The following is a 23977-nucleotide window of genomic DNA, read 5'->3' on the forward strand; positions in this document are numbered from 1 at the left end:
AAATTGTTGTCTTGTCATTATTTTTTTTTTGCTTTAAAATGAAAAAAAGTGATTAGAAATGGTTTTTGATCGTGTTTTTTACCGTTGTACATAAAAATTGACATAGGGCTTTAGTACCCAATTAAACAATTTTTGTATTTCTAGCGACTTTTATGCGAGTTTTTTGATTTTTTTGCACCTCAAGAATTTTTAAAACTTTAGATTTTAAATAACTTTGGCTGTTATAAGATTTACACTCGACCCCCTGTGGTTGGAAACTTTTTCGTTTGAAACTTTTTAGTTTGTATCCCGTTGCAACCATGGTTTGAAAAAGTCAAACTAACACGGGACTCACATTTACCATCAAACCAAACGAGGGTGTCAAACTAAAAAGTGACCCCGTTCGTTAGACAACAATTGGTGTCATACCAACGGGGTGTCAGTGTATTATAAAGACTAGAAAGTTATAAAAATGTGAGTTTTTATTTTTTAAAAACCTTATTATTTTATTTTTTTCAGAAATTTTGAGGATTGAAAATTCATAGAATTATTAAGATTTATTTTCATTAAAAAAAATATGATTTAGAATTTTAAAACATGTTTATAGTTTGTTTTTTTTTTTTTTTAATTTTACCATCTTTTAATTTAGGATTTTTTTTTTATGTTTGTTTGAATTTTTTCAGTTAAGGTAATCACATTTTTATAGATTTTTTGATGGATATAATTTGCTATAAATAAACTTTTTTTTTTAATTTTTAGCGATTTTAATACGAGTTTCACATTTTAGCAATTTCAAGAATTTTATTACTTTGAATTTAATTAACTTTGGCAATTTTTCAGATATATTATAATGTTTAAAAAAAATTAAAAGGTCTTTTTATTTGAGGTTTTTATTTTATTTTTAGAAATCTTATTTTTTCAGAAATTTTAGTATTTTGAGAATTTTTAGAATTTTAAAGATTGATTGAAATTTCTAGACTTATACTTTTATTTAGAATTATTGGAACTCATATGTTTTTTTTTTAAATTTAGCAGTTTTTTTTAAATAAAGCGGTATACGCACATCGGAAGGAACCAGTCAAGAAAAAAAAATCAAATGGGCAGCAGCGGCAGCGAAAGCAAGCCAGAGAGGGTGAAGAAAAGCCCCAAGAAAACGCTCCCTCTCCTTTGTTCTGCTGTTCGTAAAGCTGTTTCTTGACCCCTTTCCTACCGATCTCCATACTAGCACTAAAAGTGAACAACTTTAACTGATACAACGGTTATGATTTTTTAAAGATTTGATTCGATTTAAAAAAAATATGATTTAGAATTTTAAAACATGTTTATAGTTTTTTTTGAATTTTACCATCTTTTAATTTAGGATTTTTTCTTAATGTTTTGCTATAAATAAACTTTTTTTTTAATTTTTAGCGATTTTTATACGAGTTTCACATTTTAGCAATTTTAAGAATTTTATTATTTTGAATTTAATTAATTTTTCAGATATATTATAATGTATTCATTTTATTTTTAGAGATCTTTAATTTTTTTTATTTTTTTCAGAATATTTAGTATTTTGTAATTTCTAGACTTACTATTATTTAGAATTATTAAAACTTTATTTTTTTTAATTTAGATGTTTTTTTTTAAATAAGTTTAGAGTGTTTTTTTTTTCTAGAAAAAGGGTCCTATAAACATATGAAACACAATAGTTTAAAGGACCTTTAGAAAAAAAAACCGTGGAAGTGATAATATATTTTTTAACCGTGTTTTTAACCATTTTACACAAAAAATTTAAGAATAAAAAAGAAGAAGTTACAATATTCGCTTTCTTTAATTTTTTTAATGTTTTGAAACTCATTAAAACGTTCGTTAACCAGTTCGTTTAGCTTGATTTTTTTTTTATTATTTTGTTGGAAATATTAGAAAGTATCGAATTCTTCTTAAAGAAGATTTTTGATTTTTTTAATTTGTCTATTCTTAAATTTACCGATACATCCAAACCACGAGGTGCCACAGAAGTTGGTTTGTTTGCATGAAATATTTGCTTTCTCTTTCTCGCAGAAGTTGTTAATCATGCAGCTCTCTCTCATAGCTGTTTTTTCGTTTTTTTAGACTGACTGCATGGACCTACTCTAAATTACGTTTTCAGACAATCGCCAAGATTGGATAAATTTCAGGATTTCAACACAAATGAACGTTTCTGAAGCGACTTTCCGCAGTTCTGACAGTTCTGCGTGTTTGTTTTGATTTTGCATTCTGCTCCGCCGGTCTTGTGCATGTTTTGCGTAACAAAATCCAACTTCAAATCGCCGCCGATTCCGTGATTCCCGTGCCCCCGTCGAGAATGCTGTCCCTTGCCCGTAGTGGCGGCACGCTCCCGCGGCTACTTCACCATTGCCGTGCGGCGCTTTCCGCAAACTTCCGTCCCAAATCAACCGTTCCGTCGCAGCAGCAGCAGGACCAGGATTACGACGGGTCGTCGGATGAAATCCGGATCAACACGAAGCCGCAGCACCAGCGGCTGGAGAAGCGCGGACCGCTGATGAAGAACATGTTCGTGGGGGTGGTGGACACGGATCTGCTGGTGTATCCGGAATCGCTGAACCGGGACGAGCAGGCGCGTTGCGTGGGTGAGCGGGAACCGTTTGAGGATGGGGGGAGGGCGTTGGGAGGTTTGGGCGTGTTTGCGCTGCAGTCGCCGTTGAATTTCGGGGGGAGGGCGTTGATCGAGACGGAGTTGGCGTATTTTAACGAGGTTATTGGGGGGAGGGATTTGGGGTTGGGGTTGGTGGCCGGTCAGCACAATGCGATTGTCCAGCTGGTGACGCGGTTTGGTTCGGAGGGGGTTAAGGAGCGATTGTTGGGGGAGTTGAGTGGCGGGGAGAGTACGGTTAGTGCGGCATTGTTTGAGCGGGAAGCGCCGACCGGGGGGACCATGTTTGGGACGGTGGCCACGCTTGGAGCGACGAATCAGGGTTGGTTGTTGAACGGGGAGAAGTCGTTTGTGCTAGACGGGGACCGGGCCCTGTGGTTGCTGGTGCTGGCCTCGACGAAGCCGGTCGAGCAGATGAACGAACTGGACACGACCATTACGGCGTTCCTGGTGGATGCCAATGCCAACGGGGTTAAGAGGAGCGAGGCGGACGAGACACTTGGATTGAACGGAGTTAAGCAGGTTTCGGTCAGCTTCAAGAACGTGGAGGTCTCGAACGCCCACATCATTGGTACCGAGGGCAACGGAAGCCAGGTGCTGGTCGAACTACTCAAGTCAACCCGCGTTCAAACGTCCGTGCTGGGAGTTCAGCAGATGAAAAAGTTCCTCAACCAACTGACCAAGTACTGCATCGAAACCAAAACCGGCGGTGGCCACCTGATGGACATTGAAAACATCCGCGAAGAGTTGGCCAAGGCCAGTGCGGCCATTTACGCGGCCGAAAGCATGATCTACATGACGACCGGACTGCTGGACGACTTCGATGGCCAGGACGCCGAAATGGAGGCGGCCATCACGAAGATCTTCACCGGCGAACGACTCCTCCAGTTGGCGCTGCTCCCGCTCAAGTTCGTCGGACCACAAGCGCTCGTGCAAGGGTCAACATTCGAACAACTTCTCCGCGATTCCCTGCAGTTCTTCGGCAACGGAGAAACACTAGATTCCATCAAGTTCTACGTGGCCCTCGCCGGTCTACAGCACGCCGGCTCCTCAACCCACGAAACGATCCGCAAAGATCGCAACCCGGCCATGAACCCGTCCCACGTCATCTCCCGCCTCTTCGAGAAGAACACGATCGACACGCCGAAGCAGTTCTGCAACCTGGAGCACTTCCTCCATCCGTCCCTGGACGCCGCAGCCCACTGGATCGAGTTCTCCGTCGTGCGGCTCAAACTGGCCGTCGAGTGCGCCCTGTCCCGGCACGGCACCGAAATCATCCAGCGCCACATCGAGCTGGTGCGGGTGGCGGACGTGGCCGTTCTGCTGTACGCCATGGTGGCCACCGCCAGCCGGGCCTCGCGCTCGTACTGCATCGGCCTAAAGCACGCCGACCACGAGATTCAGCTGGCGAACACGTTCTGTCGGGAGGCCAGCGAACGCGTGCACCGGCTTGCCAAGGACCTCGAGCAGGGACAGTTTGTGACGAACGATGCGAATTACGACGGGATGGCGCGGTACCTGTTCCGGCAGAAGGGCTACTGCTTCGAGCATCCGATTGCGAAGAACTTTTAAGCTTTGTTGCGCGTTGATTGAAAATAAGAACAAGTTGTATGAATGATTTTGTTGTTTTACTTTGGAAATCCGAAATATTCAATATTGACGGAAAATCACGCTTTATAAATACTAACAGTAATTGTAAAAGGATCGATCTTTATCCACGATAACTGACGATAACTCAAAGTTACTTTTTAAAACTAACTTATTCCAAAAAATCGGACCCGATTTTGGAAGCTTTTGATAAAAAAAAAACTTATATTCGGCCATAAGAAAGTGTATCACAATACACCTAAGTGCTCATAACTTTTGATGGGTCTGTCAGATCTTCAATCTTTTGGGATCATCGGAAAGGTCTTTCAAATACTTTTTCTAAAAATACATAAAAACATGACTGTTTTCTTTCCCAGGGTGACCACTTAATTCCTTTTTTTTTAATTCCAGGCTTTTTCAGAAACTTAAATAATAGCCATTTCTTATCTTAAAAATGATTTAAAAAAAAAACTCTTTATTAAAAAGTAAATATCAACAATCAAAAACAAAAATCTGATTTAATTTAAATAAAGTCTGATGCCATTTTTTTGAAAAAATACAGAAACTTAACAACAAATTTCCAAAAAAAAAATACTTCAATTTTGATTCAAAGTAGAAACATAAAAAAATAATCTTTGAAAAATCAAAGAATTCGTTTAATATTAATATTTAATATTTTGATATTGAATTTTTGAATCAATGTTTATTCGTCTTGTTGTCAGTATTTAACTGTTTAATTATTTATTTTTTTCAATGAAAAAATCAGTTTGATTAGGTTCCATTTTTACCACCACATTACCAGAGACAAATTCTTTAAACATATTTGCAATAACTCAAATCAAAATTTCTTGGATTTACCTTACTGAGGAAAGGCTATAAAATCACTCGAAAAATTAACTTATTAATTTGACTTCGTAGACCCACCTTCACGTATACATATCGACTCAGAATCATGTTCTGAGCAAATGTCTGTGTGGATGTGTGTAGGTGGGTGGACAAAAAAAAAAATGTCACTCGATTATCTCCGGACTGGATGAACGGATTTTGACCGTATTAGTCTCATTCGATCCGTCTTGGGGTCCCATAGGTCTCTATTTAAACTCAGAAAGTTTAGTTAAGTACTTTAAAATTTATGCTAAAATAATGATTTTGGCATATGTCCGGAAGATTGCAAAAAGGGTAGTTTTTGTAAGAAAACAAATCATGTTATACATTTTCAGAAAGGTGAAAAGACCTTTCCAATGAGCCCAAAACATCTGACAACCCTATCAAAAGTTATTAGCACTTAAGTGTTATTTATACACTTTTTGAAGGCCGGTTCTCAGATATTTTAATAAAAATGATGTCCGGGTCCATCATGCGACCCATCGTTAGTTAGATAATCGAAAGATCTTTCAAATGAGCCTAAAACATCAAGGATCTGACTACCCTATCAAAAGTTATTAGCACTTAAATGTTATTTATTATACACTTTTTGGAGGCCGGATTTCAGATATTGTGATAGAAATATTGTCTGAATCTTGCATGTGAACTATCGTTGGATAGGTTTTTTATCAGACCTTGCCGATAAGCCAGAAATATTGAAGGTCTGCGAATCCTATCAAAAGAAATAAGTAATAAAGTTGATTTTTTCAACAAGTTAAGAGGAAAATTGCTATTTTTACTGAATGTATTGACTTTATGAATATGAGGAAGGCACCAACCACCTAAAGGTGGATTAAGTAACGTTTTGCCTTCCTCACCTTACTGAGGAAAGGCTATAAAACTTGCTATAAAATCACTCGAAAAACGAAATTATTATTTAGACTTCCTAGACCTCAAATCAAATTCTGAGCAAATGTCTGTGTGTGTGGTGGGATGTTGATCAAAAAAATTTGCACTGGATTATCTCGGCACTGGCTGAACCGATTTGGACCGTTTTGGTCTCATTTGATCAGTCTTGGAGTCCAATAAGTCGCTATTGAAAATTATAAAGTTTAGTTAAGTACTTCAAAAGTTATGCTTAAAAAACGATTTTAACAAAGGTCCGGAAGATTTTAAAAAGGGTGGTTTTTGTAAGAAACCCCGTCATGTTATACATTTTTAGAAAGGTATTCGAAACCTTTCCAATGAGTTCAAGAAATTGCAGATCTGACAACCCTATCAAAAGTTATAAGCACTTAAGTGTTATTTATGAACTTTTTGATGCCGGATCTCATATATTTCGATGAAAACGTTGTCCGGATCTATCATGCGACCTGTCGTTAGATAGGTAATCAAAAAACCTTTCCAACGAGTTCAAGAGATTGTAAATCTGGCAACCCTATCAAAAGTTATAAGCACCTAAGTGTTATTTATGAACTTTTTAGAGGCCGAATCTCATATATTTCGATGAAAACTTTGTCCGGATCTCTTGTGCGACTTGTCGTTGGATAGGTAATCAAAAGACCTTTCTAACGAGTTCAAGAGACTGCAGATCTGACAATCCTATCAAAAGTTATAAGCACTTAAGTGTTATTTATGAATCTCCGCCGGATCTCAGATATTTTGACAAAAACGTTGTCCGGATCTATTTAGAACTTGTCGTTGGATAGGTAATTAAAAGACATTTTCAGCGAGTTCAAAAGATCGAAGATCTGATAACCCTATCAAAAGTTATAAGCACATAAGAGCCCTGAATTATGAAGATCTGACTACCCAATCTGATGGTATGAATAATGAATCATAGAACACTGAAAGGTCCGCCCTTTTGTATCTATTTTGGATAGCATTACGCTCTAAATGTGAGGAAGGCACCAACCACCTATAGGTGGATTAAGCAACGTTTTTTTTTATTATTTTTAAGTGCTTAAATTGCCAGGGTTCGGTCCCAGTCGGTCTCGGTTGCATGTTTCGAGACGAGATTTTTTTGATCACGCCTTCCGCCGGATGGGGAAGTAAATGTTGGTCCCGGCCAAACCCTAAAATTAGATTATATTGATTCCAAAATTTTAAACATATTTGTTTTCGAATAGATCGCAAAATTTTACGAATGTTTAATTTTTTTTATATTGAAAATAGGACCACAGGCACTGTGGTACTGCAATCATTAATAATGACAAGAAAGAACTTGAGGCGTAATCTAACCATAAGTTCTTCCTGGATGCTTTCTTCGGACTGGCTGCGCTTGTGTTCGATTGGATTAGTCTAGATAATTGGTGAGAAATACCAGGTATTGGTATTCCGGGGAATGTTCATTCCGGATAACGTCCATTCTGGAAAACGTTCTTTCCGGGGAATGGGATTCCAGAAATTGTCATAGAATCAAGTTTCGGGCTGGGGATCTGGCTGAAATGAATTTACTAATAGGCAGCCTACTCAGAAATGTGTCAATTTTATTTACTCGTTTCTGAGTAGGTCTGCTGTTGACAAAAAAAATGAGTTTGAGTGCACTACACTACAACCATAAAAATGGTTATATGGGTTGAACTGAAAAATTCGTATGAAAAGTGGGATTTGGAACTCAAAAAATCATGATTTTTGGTAAGGGTGTGTGCGTGAAAACCTGAAAATTTTCGAAACTTCAAACTTGACGAAAGTAATCGAAGCAATCGGTTCGATTGTGTGAGCTCCGTTCAACACGTGTTTTTATTTGCATAAATGTAAATTATTATAGAAAATCAGGAAAAAAAACTTCCTAAACATAATTCGAAACAGAATCATATATTTTTTTACATTCCAGACGATTCCACATCAAAATGGAGGAAACCTTGTGCCGAACGATTGTCAAAACAAAAGACTACTACAACACGTGGTTCATTGAGGATTTCCGTCGAGTTAAAAACGAGAAAATTCAATCATCCGAATTTTCCGGCACGACTGACATTTCTGGCAAGCGGCTGACTTGGAGCTACGAGTACGCACCAGCATACGAGTCTGGCAATATATACTTGCTATCGAAGGAGCAAGGCATCAAGCAGAATTGTCAGATAATTATTGAGAATTTTCCAAGGCTTACGAGGGGAGCTGAATCCGGATTGCTTGGACAACCAAACAAATTGTTTGTTTGGGCGTTGCATTTCTGCGATATTGCTAAATCGCTATCGTCGGATGGCTCCCTCATGCTACGCTTCAAAGTGACATTTCTCACTCCTGTTTCGACACATTGTCTTGCCATGAAGCACACTCCACTGCCAGAACTTCCGCTGTCCAGTCTGGCGGATAACTTTGCCAAAATGCTTGTGACCAAACAGTTCACCGACCTGACCATTACCGTTGGTCAGCAAAGCTTCCGTGCCCACAAGGCCATCCTGGTGGCCCGTAGCACGGTGTTCGCGGCCATGTTCCAGCACGACATGAAGGAGTCCCAGCGGAACGAGATCACCATTACGGATGTGGAGCCGAAGGTGTTCGAGGAGGTCCTGCGCTTCATCTACACGGACAAGGTCCAGGGACTGCCGCAGTTGGTCCACGAACTGCTTGCGGCCGCCGACAAGTACGACCTGGCCAGGTTGAAGGTGATGTGCGAGATCCAGCTGTTTGAGGGCATCACGGCGGCAACGGCTACGAAGACGCTGCTCTTTGCTGACTTGCACCGAGCCAAGGAACTTAAGGCTAGGGCGATCGAATTTCTTGCCCGCAATTTGAAGGCGGTTTCCAACTGGGAGGAGTTTCGCCGCGAAAACCCGGATTTGGTCGCGGAAATTATGAAGAAGGTGGCGAGCTGCAATTGACGGAATTCGTTCAACGTTGATTTATTTCTTCCTTTTTTTGAATAAAAACAAAACTGTAATAAGCACTTCAGCAAAGCCATAAATAAATATAAATCTGTACACACACGCACGCACTTGTCAGTTCACTCCTAATCCACCAGTTCCCGCGTGCTCACGGTACTCTCGCGGCTGGTGCTCGGCTGGGGTTCGCCGGCGTCCGCCAATGCGGAAGCCAACGCGACCGGAGCCGCCACGGTCGAGCCGGCCGCTCCGGACGCCTGCGCAACGGCCAACGCAATCGACAGCGTCTCGCCGGACTTGACGTACTTGGGATCCTGCGAGGGGCACTCGAAGTGGACGCAGTGGAAGATCTGTCGGAAGGGAGAGACATCGTTTAAAGGGTTGATTGGGTTTCTAGAATTTAAGTTGGGTCGTACCTCGTTGGCGGTGTTGTGCGTGCCGACGATCTTGATGTACACGACGACCTTCGGGTCGAAGGTAAAGTGCTGCCAGGACTTGAGCAGATCGTTCCGCTTGTCCACGACCATGTCCCACTGTTTGAGGTTGGTCGACGTCTCGATGTAGAAGCTGTACGAGCGGTCGTCGCAGTCCCACAGCAGCAGCCGCAGCGAGTTGATCCAGTAGGGTTGGCCGAGCTGCACCAGGATGACTCCGCTGCCGAGCTGGTGGCACGTGTAGCCCGAGTCCCAGTCGTAGTTCTTGACGTCGCCGTTGAGCAGGACGTTCCGTGTGCGGCTGACGCCCTCGACGACGGTCGCGCTCTTGTCGACCGTGGCCACGTTGAAGTTGGGAGCCACGATTCCGTTGACGACGGGAACTACCTTTTCGGTGAACATGGCCTCGAGTGCGACCACGTGGAACACCTTGTTGACGGTGTTGTGCGTCCCGACCAGGCGAATGTAGCGAACGGCCCGCGAAGGGAAGTACAGATATTGCCACGACCGGCAGTAGTAATCCGAATGATCAACAACGCGTTCCCAGCTGGTTTGGTTGACGGAGACCTCCACGTAGTACGAGTAGGAACGCGTATCGCGATCCCACAGCAACACCCGAACGTGGTTGATGATGAACATCTTGCCCAGCTCGACGATGATCCCTTGCGAGTCGCCGTTGTCACTGATCGAGTGTCGCGTGTAGCCCTTCTCCATGTCGTAGGACAGCGTATCGCCGTCGAGCAAGGCCGACCGTAGTTCGCCCTGGATCGTCTTCGAGCTGAACTTGTTGCACGCGACGTTCTCCTCGGGCCACAGCGCTCCACGATAGGGCAGCTGCGTCGAGGCCGTCTTTTCCGCGATCGCGTCCAGCAGATGGTCCGGATCGAGGATTCCCGACGGTCGAACCACGCCCAGCAGCTGCTCCAGTGTCATCAGCGAAAAGCGAACCTTGGATACGACGTTGTCGACGCTCCTCCCGTCTGCGTTGCACTTGCACCAGTCGTACACGGCCTGGAAGATCTGCACCTCAGGCGCGAAGAAGGAATCACGCAGCAGAAGGCTGCAGATCGAGTCCTCGGACAGCGTTCGGAACGTCTCGTGTTGCAGGATTTCACCAGCGTTACGATCGAGAAACGAGTGACAGACATTCGTCAGGCCTTCCAGTCCGAACAGCTTGGCCGCGTCCAAAATCGCACATACATTGTTCAGCGACAAAACCTGTCGCAGGTAGTCGGAAATGGCCATCTCCAGATCCGTAAACCCGTACTGGTTGGCCAACCCGAGCGTGTCCAAAATGTTCTCCTCCTTCATCTGCGAGAGCGACATGCTGCCGGAGTAGATGTACTTTAGCAAGGCTTTGAACGCCTTCAGCGGAATCTTCAGGTGAATCTCGTGCTGGGTCGACTCCGACAGGCCACCGTACAGCAGCGCCCGGAAGTACTCGCTGCGCGCGGCCAGAATAACCCGGTGCGCCGGCAGCTTCTCGTCCTCGACGATGAACGTCACGTCCGAGTAGTCGTACGACATGCACAGCTGGGCCATTTGCTCGCTGAACCGTCCGGTCAGTTCAATCTCCTCGCAGCCGGCGATTCCGGCCTTCGTCACCGATGATGCGTTACAGGCGGCGGTCAGGGCTGACAGGGGATGCGGTCCGGCCATCTTGTGACTCTGACTGCTCATGGTCGTCCTTCGGCCCCTCGTCGTCCTGCAGCACAGCGAACAGCACAACGCATCCAGCGGACGGTGCGACGAGGCAATCGCGGCGGCGGTCCTGGAACTTCACAGCTTTCTTTCCGGTTATGTCTACGGCAAAACTACTTTGACTTGTTTCCCCCACCCTTGCTTTGTTGTTCTTCAGCTTCCCGATTTCCCTCTCCCCAAAATCTAGATTTCACGGAAAATTCCGTGTTCCAAATCTAAACAAATCGAGCTGTCACTTTACGCCCAAAACTCCCATCCAGAAACTACGCAACGCGTCCGTTCCAACCTAATCTTACAACACGCGTCACGCAACATCCGAACGCACCCCAAAGCGTCGTCATCTCCTTTCTCTTTTCGCAACCATTTGTGTGTGTGTATTTGTTTGCGAAAAGGTGGTGCGAAAAATCTCCTTCACCCGCACCTTTCTCCTCAAACTACCTCCCACACACACACACACACACAATGGCAGCAGGCGAAAAAGACGATGAGTCACTTTGGGGGAGGAAGCGGTTTGGTCCGAAAGTGGCCACCTCCAACTTACCGAGCAGCGGGAACGGGAACGCGTGTGCCACCCGGAAGGCCGCTCTGGTTTTACGCGGTTTTCACCCTACGGTGCGGAAAAAGTTTGCGAAAAATAACCAGCTCCTGATGGCGGCCGCGGAGAAATTTTCCCAAACTGCGCGTTTCAAAACAAAAACGCAATTCTGAAGGGGCGAGCCCGCGGTGTGGTTTGACGTTTGTGGGCGCGCACTTGTTGTGAACGTGGATTGTTTTGATAATTTAATGTCGGAAGAACGGATTTATGTGATTTAATTTTTGTTAGAATGACTGCCCCATTTTTTCATTTTCTTGAATTGTCTGCTTACAGTGCTGCTTTTGTTTATTTTGGATACAAGCTTGTAAAAATATTCTTGAGTGGTAAGATTTAAGATAATATGCGATATTATGTCTATTCCGGTACTTGCAGAATCATTGTAGGATATCTGCAGCCTTTGTCTTAAAGTTCTATCTGCGGTGTCATTCCAATATTTCCGTATGCCTTGGCGTGGCATCTTAGGTACTTGAATCTTTCGTCCCAAGCAGAGATGATGTCTGCAACGCAACAGTTTTCAGTTGCGTGGAAGCAGCAACATGCCGTGCAAAACTACCTAAGCTTACCGATAGCCCCTGGAGGATTTAGTGTCGATTAGACTTTTAGTCGATTAGTCGATTCCGTTGATAATTTTATTGCTAACTGAAGGAGTTCTTTCCTTGTGCAAATTGCCAGGACCAAGGCCAGGACGCTATCCGGAATACCGAAATGATTTGGGGCACTGGGGTTGGGACTAGGGTTGGGATCAATTTGGTAGGATATTGTAAATCTAGAGTTTTGCCTTCCTCACTGAGGTAAGGCTATAATCTTGCTCAAAAAATGAACTTTGTATAAAAACGTCGTAGACCCACTTTCATGTAAATATACATATCGACTCAGAATCGAAAATTGAACAAATGTCTGTGTGTATGTGTGACCAACAAACTAGCTCATGTTTCTCGGCACTGGCTGAACAGATTTGACCCGAACCTGTTGCATTCGACTTGGTTTAGGGTCCCATAGATCGAGTTTTATACACATTGAAGTTTCGCTAAGTAGTTCAAAAGTTATGTATAAAAATGTGTTTCCACATATATCCGGATCTCACTTAAATGTATGTAAACTATGTCCGGATCCATCATCCAACCCATCGTTGGTTAGGTTATCAAAAGACCTTTCCAACGAGTCCAAAACATTGAAGATCTGGCAACCCTGTCTCGAGATATGTCCACTTAAGTGATCTTGATGTACTTTTTCGAAGCCGGATCTCACTTAAATGTATGTAAACTAGGTCCGGATCCATCATCCGACCCATCGTTGGTTGGATTATCAAAAGACCTTTCCAACGAGTCTATAACATTGATGATCTGATATTTATGTACTTTAATTATTCCGGATCTAAAAATAGATGAAATTTGTGTACAACCCAATCATATCAGCCATTGTTGATAATGAGTGAGGAAGGCTCCAACCCCATAGGTGGATTAAGTTAGTTTTTTTTAAAGGTCCTATAAGCTGTTGTCTAATGTTTATAGGACCTATTAAAAAAAATCTGGAAACGTCAACCCAAGGTTCTCCTGGGGGACATTTACCGAACCATACGATTTGGGGCAATATGGGTATCAATATTCATGGTTTTTGATACTGGTAATAAAAATGGCTGTTTTGACAGTATTGACCATAGACTGGACTAGTTGTATTGTTAAAATGATTTTTTTTGTCAAAAATCATTCGCGGTAAATACTTTTTTACCACAGCTTTTTGGGTGACCAAATGCTGAATTGGTAGATTGAACCGGCTCCGTGGCTTAATGGTTACGGCTTCTGTCTCCCAAGCAGAAGGTTCAGGGATCAAATCCCGGTCGGTACCTTTGAAATTTGGAATCAGGAATTTGAATATGAACAAAAACGAAAATGAACCACGCGGGATTCGAACTCACGCCTTAGGATTGGTGGTCAGGGACGCTAAGCAGTCGGCCATCAGAAGGTTTACACTCTAGCAGTGAAAAGATCCGTAGTGTTGAAACATGTTATCTTCTCATATTAAATACGCGCTGATCCCTGATTTGCCTGAGGGGATTGGAAGTCTAAATATAGATCAAGTTTCCTTCAGATGCTTGCTTCTTTGTTTAGGCGGGGCCGAACAATGCCCAGCGACCTCGGAATTGGACCGCAAGGAGCTCTGTCATTCTGAAATGGGTCGTTGGAAGCAGCGCGAGGGCTGTCACCACCTAATACCCGGGACTGAGATAAGCTGTATCAGCATTCGGCATATACACAGTCTGATACAAATTATACTTTCCCATAATTTCGCTACCGGTTAGCGGGTATTGGATTGGACCACACACACACACACACACACACACACACACCAAATGCTGAATTGGTAGATTTTTGACCAACGACGATGCCAACGAATTATTTCAAGAAAATCTATCACGGATCTACTACAATTAGTTTAAAGTCTGTGTCTTAGCCTTTAGTTCTGGATAACATTGTTTTTTTTTTTCAGATGAACAAACTTGCCGTACCGTTCAAAAATCAAAAACATACACAAATACATGGACAATCAGAAAATTTGACACAATTAGGGATAGCAGTTTGAAATCGGTTGTATTTTCCGGAACAACCTGCGATGGTGAATATGTGGCATGGAGTTACATGCTGAATCCGGGCTATAACGGTGGACATTGGGCATCAATTAAAATACAATGCGAGTCTGAAAATAAAGCCCAAGACGTTGAGATTACGATTGAAGGAATAACAGAAAAGTTTTTCGGTGCCATCTCGAAAGGAACATTCCAGTTTCCACGCTCTAAACTTTTGGAGCTCTGTTCTTACTGGACCGGTTCACTGACGCTCCGTTTCAAGGTCACGTTTACCAAGAATGTTCTCGAAGGATGCTCGTACGAGAAGTCGATCTCCTTCAAGGAACCTCCACAGTCCACTTTGGCCAAGGACTACGCCGATCTACTGTCGAGCAACCAGTCCAGTGACATCACGGTAAAAGTTGGCCAGCGCACATTCCACGCCCACAAAGTCGTGTTCATTGCCCGCAGCAAGGTGTTTGCGGCCATGTTCCAGCACGACATGCAGGAGGCCCAGCAGAACCAGATAACGATTCCCGACATGGACGCGGACGTGTTTGAAGAGGTGCTTCGCTACATTTACACGGACAGTGTTGAACGTCTGCCCGGGATGGCGTACGAGCTGCTGGAGGCCGCCGAAAAGTACGATCTGACCCGTTTGAAGGTCCTCTGCGAGATCGAACTGCTCGCCGGAATTACGGCGAAATCCGCCACCAAAACGTTGGAGTTTGCCGATTTGTACCGGGCGGACGAGCTGAAGGCGCGGACGCTTCAATTTATCGCTAGAAATCTGAGCGAGATTCCCAACTGGAAAGAGTTTTGCAGCGCCAAGCCGGACTTAGTGGCTGAAGTATTGGACGAAATTGCCAGAGGGAACCACCCTAAGGCACTTAAAGTGAACACAACGGAAATTGACTGACGCACGGAGGAATTTGGGTCACTTTTTCACGAATAAAAAATAATGTCATTTCAATTTGAACCGAACAAATTAAAATCACAGCCAAATAGAAAGAAATCCGAGCTTGCAGCTCTTTTTTTTTTTTTGTTATTAAGTTTGGTTCAGTCATCATCCCCTCTTGGTTGCCCAAACGAATGCGGCAACTGCACGAACGAACTATTTTGCAAATTCCACTACAGTAAAACCTATTTTTACGCGTTGCGTTACGTTTTACTTATTTGTCGATTTCTCTGGAACGACGCATAATTTTGCAATCTTTTAAAAGCAATTTGTAGGGTTTGTTCAGATCTACAAAACGCCTTTTGAAGCTTAAAATATTGTATGGTTTAAGAGAAATCTACGAAACAAAAAGCGTAACGTCACCGCGTAAAAAAAGGTTTCTCTGTATTTAACAAAACCCGCAGTGTTAAAAGGTAGCTGAGAAGGCCAGCTATTATTTTACATTTCGATTTTTGTGAAAAGGTAACGGAATTTGCCAAATAGTTTCAGCTGTCAAAATGCTTATCCACCCTTTTCTTGTGTTACTCTCCCAAGTAACCATCCAGCACTAAAACATGGTCACTGTTCAGCACTGAAAGCGCTTTTACAGCTGCGAGTAAAAGCTAAGATGATTTGAGATCAGCCCTAACAGCTACTTCAGTGCTATACAATGACCGAGTTTAGACCTTACTCGGCCGGTTAAGTGCTGGCCCCTACTGTTGGTGCCTACCCCTGCAGTAAATGTCAAAAAAAGTGAGAGAGGCAAAATTATGACTTTCTTTCTCTGCTTTCCTCTCCTCTCCTCTACGCATTCTATTTTGGTTTGTCTATTTTACTACATTACCGACTCAGCTGACCGAGTATGCGAAGTCGATTTTTTGATTGAAAATGATGCGTTTGGGATGTGAAGGCAGCCAGCCAGATGATAGAAATTGCCGTTGCTGTTGATTCCTGCGCCCGTGCCTTCTGTCCTAAATTGAAGATAGCTTACCAAGCTGGTTTTTATAGAAACATATGCAGCCACTTTGTGCCAGACGAATGCCAAGCAACTTCGGTTAACTGTTTCACCCCGTTGAAAAGGGCACTGAAGAAAACAGTTTTTGATTAGGTTCGAAAGATTTTGTTGTTTTATTCATAATATTATATAATCCTTACAACTACAACTGGCCTTGAACTGGCTTGACGATAAATAAATAAATTGTCCTCCGCCCGCTTAGTTTGGCGGGGGAATCCGGCCCACCAGCAGAACAAAAAAACGCCATATCTGCCAGCGGCTCATTGTTGCGGTCCAGCAAGAAGGTAAAGTGGCTCTCGTTCATGTTAGCTGTATAGTATTATTTTTATTTAGTAGGTAATATAAAAATACTTGTGAAATACTTACGAGGATGATGAAAACCGGGATGAAAACGATTTTGAGTTGCTAGCCTTCAATCGTCGTTGATGTTTTTGGGGAGATACGTAAAAGTGAGAAGGTTGTTGTTTTCTTGCACTCTCTCTTTCACTCTCCTCTCAGAATGAGAACAATGTTGCCAGTTTGATAGAACCAGCATGACAGTGTTGCTAGCGGTTGCACTTAATCAGCTTTGGACAGTGCAGTTGAATATATGTGCTGAATCGCATTTGTAAATGCTGTTGCGTGACAAATTAGCAATAGTATCGAGAATAGTATGCCAATTTGTTGGCCCCCTAGTAGAGCCGAAGCACATTTTTCACAAATTGTCAATATTTTAAGCACTTTTTCATAACCCTTTGTACAAAACAATGAAATCTGAAGTCTTTTGAACAATTTTGACTATTTGTTTCATCAGTTAATGTTTTTGAGCAGAAAAATAGCCATTTGAAAAAAAGTTTTTTTTTTGCCTTGTTATGGACCCCCTTTTCCTATAGTGGACCCGGGTCCATAATCCGATTGTGGACCCGGGTCCACTATAGGCAAACGGGCAAACTGTTATTTTTATACCAAATTCAACCGATTTTTGATGTTTTGATGTATGGTGTAGGTCTAATGATAGATATAAAGAATAAAAGATGGATTTTGCTCACTTTTCATCATAAGCAAACATGTTTTGTTAACAAATTTGGCTTTAAACAACGAAAACACCTAACAGACATTTAAACACATTTATTTCCGAAAAAGATCAGAGAAAACGTTTCAAAAACTACTTTAAAAATAAAAATTATTAAAAAAAGTAATTTTGATGCTAATTTTTACATATTAATTACATAAATGGTTGACCGAAACTAAACAATCAATTTGTTTACAGTTTATAAAAAAAAAGTTTTGTTATTTATTGATTTATTATTATAAAATATCATATGATATGATTTATTATTATAAAATATCATGAAGTTAAATAATCAGTCAAAAATGATTGGATGGTAAATTCAATCATAAAATATAAATGCAGTTTTGTTGTGAAAATGCTAGTGGCCATGGCTGATTTCAGATGTCGAACTCAAAACACTTATTTTGGTGAAAAGGACAATTCAATGTCAGTCAACATTGTTCTAAATGATGCTGAACATGCCAAATAAAAGATTTGTAGACAACAACACGCTTAAAATTTTGGTTTTATTGAATTTTTCATCAAAAACCCTTCAGAGGGTCCACTATAGGAAAGGGGTCCACTAATGGATAACGTACCCTACCCTTTTGAAGGGTTTCGCCCTCGTACCCTTTCAAAAGGGTGACGACGGGTAAAGTTGAAAAAAGGATAGAAAGTATCCTTGTTAAGGGTTATTCTTATTTTGAGTGTAGACTGTAAATCAAACGACGAAATGATTCTGAAGGGCGATGTTTTGATACGTGCACGTTTGTGGGTGTGTGTCTTTTTGGAGGTAGAATTTTGTGCGTTACGTTATTCATGCACGAGTCCTGTTCTATAGCTAATCTCGTTGAAACCGTTGAATCTTAAACGTTGCACTTGTTATTGCTTTATTTTGTGCGCGTAATACCAATGGAAAGTTCTTACGATTATGATAATTTTACAAGATTGGTGCTACCGTGGGAGCGACCAATCGTACATCCGTTAGTAAGCTCAAATGGATTCAGTTCATTTCGTACAATAAAGTGGACAGGTGGAGTGGCTTGCTGTGCCGGGATTTTGTTTATTTGCTACAAAATCATACGTCCAAGGTTCCTAAAGGGTAAGGTTGAAAGGATCAATTCTAGGGGGTGTATCCAGGTTTTTAAGCTAAGATGGCGTTCGAATGTTGAACGTCCGAAATGTCAAAATCGCGCAGTAGTACCAACATTAGAAAAAAAAAATGTGGCTTTCATGCCATGGCACACTTTTTTCGTAATTTTGGTACCACTGCGTGATTTTCCGTCCTTGCCCTGATAAAAAGTCTAACTAACAGGATATCGTTGCCAAATAAAATTACTATTACTATTACTATTTTGACATTTCGGGCGTTCACAATTCGAACGCCATTTTCGCTTAAACAGCTGGATAAATCCGAAGAACAATAATGATTTTGTAAAACATTACTTTGTTTCAATTCCTCATCACACTCTAGGTACTAACAATATTTTTCTCAAATATTTTTTTCAGCTGAACCTGAGCAAGCTTGTCGCACCATTCAAAAATCGAAAACCTACATAAACAAATGGACAATCGAAAAATTCGTCACTATTCAAGATGCAAGCATTAAATCGATCGTATTTTCCGGCACAAACTGCGATGGCGACCTCGTGACATGGAGCTACTTTGTAGAACCGGATAAGGAAAATGTTAAGGTGTGGTATCAAATCGAGACTGGAGAACGGGATATCGTTGCTGGAATTGAACTTATCGGGCCGATGATAGCTTTTAGATGGTGCATTAATGGTCAAGCCATATTCACGTTCGATCACTCCACCGTTTTCCAAAACCTTTCCAATGATGGATCGCTAGCTCTAGCATTCAAAGTTTCATTCAGCAAAAATGTCTTGAAAGGTGATTTGTCTTACAATTTCATCCACGCACCAAAAGTGCCTCCATCCGAATTGGCGGAAAGCTTTGGAAAGTTGCTGTCGAGCAGCCAGCTATCCGACATCACGGTAAAAGTTGGCCGGCGCACATTCCATGCTCACAAAGCCGTTCTGGTGGCCCGAAGTACGGTGTTTGCGGCCATGTTCCAGCACGACATGCGGGAGGCCCAACGGAACGAGATCGTCATCCCCAACATGGATCCGCAGGTCTTTGAGGAGGTGCTTCGCTTTATTTACACGGACAAGGTCGAAGGATTGCCGCAAATGGCGTACGAGCTGTTAGAGGTCGCCGAAAAGTACGATCTGGCCAGGTTGAAGGTGATCTGTGAGAACGAGCTGCTCACGCGAATTACGGTGAATGCCGCCACCAAAACGTTGGAGTTTGCCGATATGTACCGGGCCGAGAAGCTGAAGGCGAAGACGCTTCACTTTCTCAACCGCAATTTGAGGCAGATTCCAAACTGGGAGGAATTTTGCAGCGCCAGACCGGATTTGGTGGCCGAAATCTTGGCCACACCCGAATGAAGCTCGATTTTATTCCGCCGTTTGCGCTCTAGAATCAGTTAATTTCTGATGCATTTTCGAATGCTGATATTTGATTTGTCTTTTTAAGCTTGATTTGATCAATGATAATAACGTTTTGAACTGAATAAAAATAAAACATGGAATCGTTCGTTTTTTTTTATGACGTAAGGGAAATCTACCCATTTTAAGCCTAATAAGCGCCGTGTTTGAATGATGCTGGATAATCTGGAGTGTTCCTTGAAATTTACCAAAACCAAGTACACCAACGAGCACGCCAACGAGTATAGTAACTTTTTGTGAACATTTCTGTTTATTTTCACTTTTATTAAAAGTTATGCTTTTTCTTTTACAAGCATTTAAAAAAATATTTCCCAATTGCATTCTAATCAGTCGAGTGCATTGGGCCACGCCCATTTTCCTATTTTCAGCTGATTTTTGTTGAAGCAACGCTAAACGTCAAAGCAGCTCTTTCAAAACAACAAAAGACTTTTGTGAAATTGAGAAAATCAAGGTTTGTTTCAACGCAAAATCGGCGTTGATTATATTCAACAAACATTTTGTTGATTCAAACCTCGTACAGGTTGATTCTACAAAACATTTTTCTGCGTGAGCTTAGTTCTTTTTTCTTCCAGCGCTCTTTTGTATCTGCTTAGTGCTGCCAAAATTGATGACATTTTAGGCGAACACCCACGAAAAGTAGCATTTACAGAGAAAGTTTCCTGGCATCACTGGCTCACTCCAACAGGCGCTGCTGGTTGTGTTGGTGGGCACCTTTTGTTCTTTATTTGCCTTCGCTTCTCGCTCGGTTTTCTTCAGCCTTCGATTGGAATTGGTCGTCAAAATTCAAACGTCAAAAGACTTGGCGCGTTTGTTTTTTTGATGGCGCTTGCTAATTATTTACATGTTTCGGGATTATTTTTCAAGTGAACGACTAACTAATGCGCAAAAGAACATGTTGCCGGTAGTTGAAAGCAATTTTATAGCTTAAGCGCTTGAAATCGTTAGCGCAAGTGAAAAGATATTGATGGCGACTTTCGTTTAGCAGTTAACTTATCATCTTGCGTGTGAATGTGTGTGCCACCAAAATGATGAGAAATGGTCTCGCAAAATAGAAATTATGATCAAAAGTGCATTAAATTTGGTCTTTTTGGCCAGTAAGTGGCATACATTTGCGTGCTTACTCGAGGCGGTGCTGTTGCTGGTAAGTTTATAGCCTAATTAGTATTTTTGGAGCTTTAATCAAGCATCAAACTCTTCATATGACGAAGATAGGTGTTCGATTAGAAAGGGTATATTTCCCCTACAAAATTTCATGTTTTGTCCAAAGATTCTATGACAATTTCCGGAATTCCATTTCCCGGAATGGACGTTTTCCGGAATGGACATTATCCGGAATGGACGTTTTCCGGAATGGACGTTATCCGGAATGGACAGTATCCGGAATGGACGTTATCCGGAATGAAATTTCCCGGAATGGACGTTTCCCGGAATGGACATTTCCCGGAATTTTTTTTTATTTTACCTGATATGAGAATGAATGGAATCTTGCCTACTCACTTACTTGTGGTTAAGAATTATTTAGTTTGTACTCCGTTGGTTTTGACAACAATATGAATATAAATACACACGCAGAAAAATAAGGCATATTTGAATCAACAAAACGTTTTGTTGATTTGAAAATCATAATTTTTGTTGAATCAACGTCAAAGCACGATCTTTAATCGATGTGATGGAATTTCGTGTAAGAGATTTCCCTTCTTGTGTAAATCAGGTCACTATTGTGACCAAATTCTACCAAATTTTACTATAAAGCAGGGTGATTATTTTCAAAGAAGGGAAAACCCCAAGAAAATTTATAGCTTGAGTGTATTTTTAAAGAATGAAAAACCTCAAGGAAGTACACATTAAAAATTGATTTTCTGAATAGCTGTTTATTTACTAGAGGTTTTCCCTTCTTTGAAAATAAACATTCTGCTTAATAATAAAATTTGGTAGAATTTAGTCACAAAAGTCAACTGATTTAACACAAGAAGGGAAATCCCTTACACGAAATTCCATCACATCGATTAAAGATCGTGTATTTTTAAAGAAGGGAAAACCTCAAGAAAATATACATTATGCATTGATTTTCTGAAAGCTTTTTTTTCTAGAGGATTTCCCTTCTTTAAAAAAAAAACACATTCTTCTTTATAGTGCAGAGTTCCTTAACAAAAACTAGTTGAAATTTAGTAGAATTAACAAAAGAAGGGATAAATCTTACATAAAATCCCATTACTTTGATGAAAGAACGTGTATTTTTAAAGAAGGAAAATCTCAAGATAAAAAAGCTTTTCAGAAAATCAATGTATAATGTATTTTTCCTTGAGGTTTTCATTCTTTAAAAATACACTCAAGCTATTTATTTTCTTGACTGGACACATTACACATTGATTTTCTGAAAAGCTTTTTATTTTCTTGAGGTTTTCCTTCTTTGAAAATAATCATTCTGCTTTATAGTAAAATATGGTAGAATTTAGTCACATAAGTCAAATGATTAACAAAAGAAAGGAAAAAATGAAAGAATTGAAAGAATGTAAAAACATCTAATATCTATCGATCTACATTGTTACATCTCGTGGTGGTTGATAAAGTATTGTTTCAATAGTCAACACTTGCTTCTATTGTTCATGTCCGAACATTTCACTTTCTTTTTATCATTCATGTATTTATATTCATATTGTTGTCAAAACCAACGGAGTACAAACTAAGTAATTCTTAACCACAAGTAAGTGAGTAGGCAAGATTCCATTCATTCTCATATCAGGTAATATAAAAAAAATTCGGGAAATGTCCATTCCGGGAAACGTCCATTCCGGGAAATTTCATTCCGGATAACGTCCATTCCGGATACTGTCCATTCCGGATAACGTCCATTCCGGAAAACGTCCATTCCGGATAATGTCCATTCCGGAAAACGTCCATTCCGGGAAATGGAATTCCGGAAATTGTCATAGAATCGTCCAAAAACCTCACCCAAAATAATACAATTTGAGATTGAGTGAATTTGCCCATTAAGGCAAGTATGGAGATCGGAATGAAAGGGGTCAAGAAACAGCTTTACGAACAGCAGAACAAAGGAGATGGAGTGTTTTCTTGGGGCCTTTCTTCACCCTCTCTGGCTTGCTTTTGCTGCCGCTGCTGCCCATTAGATTTTTTTCTTGACCGGTTCCTTCCGATGTGCGTATACCGCTTTAGACGAAAACTGAGTGATTTTGAAATCATGATTTTCTGAGTTCAATATCCCACTTTTTCATATGATTTGTTGAGTTCAGTTTATTAATAAAAATGGTTACATGGGTTGAACTGAAAAATTCGTATGAAAAGTGGGATATTGAACTCTGCAGAGTTTTCATCAAAATCATGAGTACTTTTGTTTATTTGATTTGGTTAACCGCGGTGGATTTTCTTGGAATAATTCGAACTGTCAAAAATCCACCAAAGGATCTACCGGTGGATACTTTTCTACCACAGTTTTTTGTGTGATCAATGTGGTAGATGCTTTGGTGGATTTTTGACAGTTCGAATTATTTTAAGGAAATCCGCCGCGGTTAACCGCAATCAAATTAACAATAGTACTATGATTTTTGGTTACGGTGATTTCGACAAAACCGAACATTTTCAGGACCGCGGAATAACATTGCAAGAAAATTGTGTTAACATTACCCAGTTCATGCCTGACTTTTTTCAATTTCGACAAATACACGCAGAAAAATATTTTGTAGAATCAGCCTGTATGAGGTTTGATTCAACAAAATATTTTGTTGAATATAATCAACAAAATTTTTGCATTGAATCAACTCTCCAATTTTGTTGTTTCAAATCGATACATTTCGTTGTTTCAAAGCAGCTTTTTTGTTGAATCAACCCTCACTTTTGTTGACCAAAATTTGACAGAAAGCGCATTCAAATCAGAATTTTGTTGAATCAACGTTGGTTTCGTTGTGGAAACAACTCAAGATTTTTATCAAACTAAGGTTAGTCATTGAATTGAATCAACAAAATGTTGAATTGGAATAAAAATTGTATTTTATTGATGTTTAATTTTTTTATTTATTGAAAATTTCAAATAATTTCCATCTGTTCCTTCAAGTGTTGCAGCAAATTTGGACCGTAAGACCGTGAGCCATTTTGCTGTTCTGGAACCGTCGTTGACACCGCCGCTTCTGAGTGAACCGACAATTTTGTCTCCCCGTGTTGAGCGGCCATGTTGGCACTGGCTTCCGGATCGTGGTTCTGTTTTCCGCAGAGGTCTGTAAGGATGGAAAAAGCGTCAGAGAGAGACATTTTGGTAGAATTCTAAGGCGCTTACCAAGCATGT

The 23977-nt window shown here is 41.1% G+C and overlaps 5 protein-coding genes across 9 annotated transcripts; 4 read left to right on the forward strand and 1 right to left on the reverse strand.

Annotated features, from left to right (window-relative positions):
• The first annotated feature begins 2183 nt into the window (after nt 1-2183).
• Nucleotides 2184-4232, forward strand: LOC6035133 (complex I assembly factor ACAD9, mitochondrial). The gene has a single exon (XM_001845316.2). It carries the CDS (start codon nt 2306-2308, stop codon nt 4184-4186), a length of 1881 nt encoding a protein of 626 aa, XP_001845368.2. The 5' UTR covers nt 2184-2305; the 3' UTR covers nt 4187-4232.
• A 3461-nt stretch (nt 4233-7693) lies between these two features.
• Nucleotides 7694-8916, forward strand: LOC6035132 (speckle-type POZ protein). The gene is made up of 2 exons (XM_038257346.1): nt 7694-7821; nt 7902-8916. Exon 2 carries the CDS (start codon nt 7918-7920, stop codon nt 8890-8892), a length of 975 nt encoding a protein of 324 aa, XP_038113274.1. The 5' UTR covers nt 7694-7821; nt 7902-7917; the 3' UTR covers nt 8893-8916.
• Nucleotides 8886-11708, reverse strand: LOC6035131 (BTB/POZ domain-containing protein 9). Of its 5 annotated transcripts, none has more exons than XM_038257315.1 (3): nt 11569-11708; nt 9309-11129; nt 8886-9242 (listed from the first exon to the last, which is right to left on the reverse strand). In XM_038257315.1, the coding sequence occupies exons 2-3, from the start codon at nt 11004-11006 to the stop codon at nt 9021-9023; spliced, it is 1920 nt and encodes a 639-aa protein (XP_038113243.1). In that variant the 5' UTR covers nt 11007-11129; nt 11569-11708; the 3' UTR covers nt 8886-9020. The 5 variants fall into 5 exon arrangements, with proteins under 5 accessions (XP_038113243.1, XP_038113239.1, XP_001845366.2 ...); XM_038257311.1 differs by having other exon boundaries at nt 9309-11242; nt 11569-11706; XM_001845314.2 differs by having other exon boundaries at nt 9309-11103; nt 11569-11702.
• Nucleotides 11709-11717: 9 nt separating this feature from the next.
• On the forward strand, nt 11718-15173 carry LOC119767802 (protein roadkill-like). The gene is made up of 2 exons (XM_038257341.1): nt 11718-11945; nt 14110-15173. Exons 1-2 carry the CDS (start codon nt 11852-11854, stop codon nt 15102-15104), a joined length of 1089 nt encoding a protein of 362 aa, XP_038113269.1. The 5' UTR covers nt 11718-11851; the 3' UTR covers nt 15105-15173.
• A 2812-nt stretch (nt 15174-17985) lies between these two features.
• LOC119765594 (speckle-type POZ protein-like) lies at nt 17986-19758 on the forward strand. The gene is made up of 2 exons (XM_038249821.1): nt 17986-18269; nt 18677-19758. Exons 1-2 carry the CDS (start codon nt 18080-18082, stop codon nt 19618-19620), a joined length of 1134 nt encoding a protein of 377 aa, XP_038105749.1. The 5' UTR covers nt 17986-18079; the 3' UTR covers nt 19621-19758.
• The last annotated feature ends 4219 nt before the right edge of the window (nt 19759-23977 follow it).

The sequence above is a fragment of the Culex quinquefasciatus genome, chromosome 1 (genome assembly GCF_015732765.1).
Source record: "Culex quinquefasciatus strain JHB chromosome 1, VPISU_Cqui_1.0_pri_paternal, whole genome shotgun sequence".
In the NCBI taxonomy this organism is placed as follows: domain Eukaryota; kingdom Metazoa; phylum Arthropoda; class Insecta; order Diptera; family Culicidae; genus Culex; species Culex quinquefasciatus.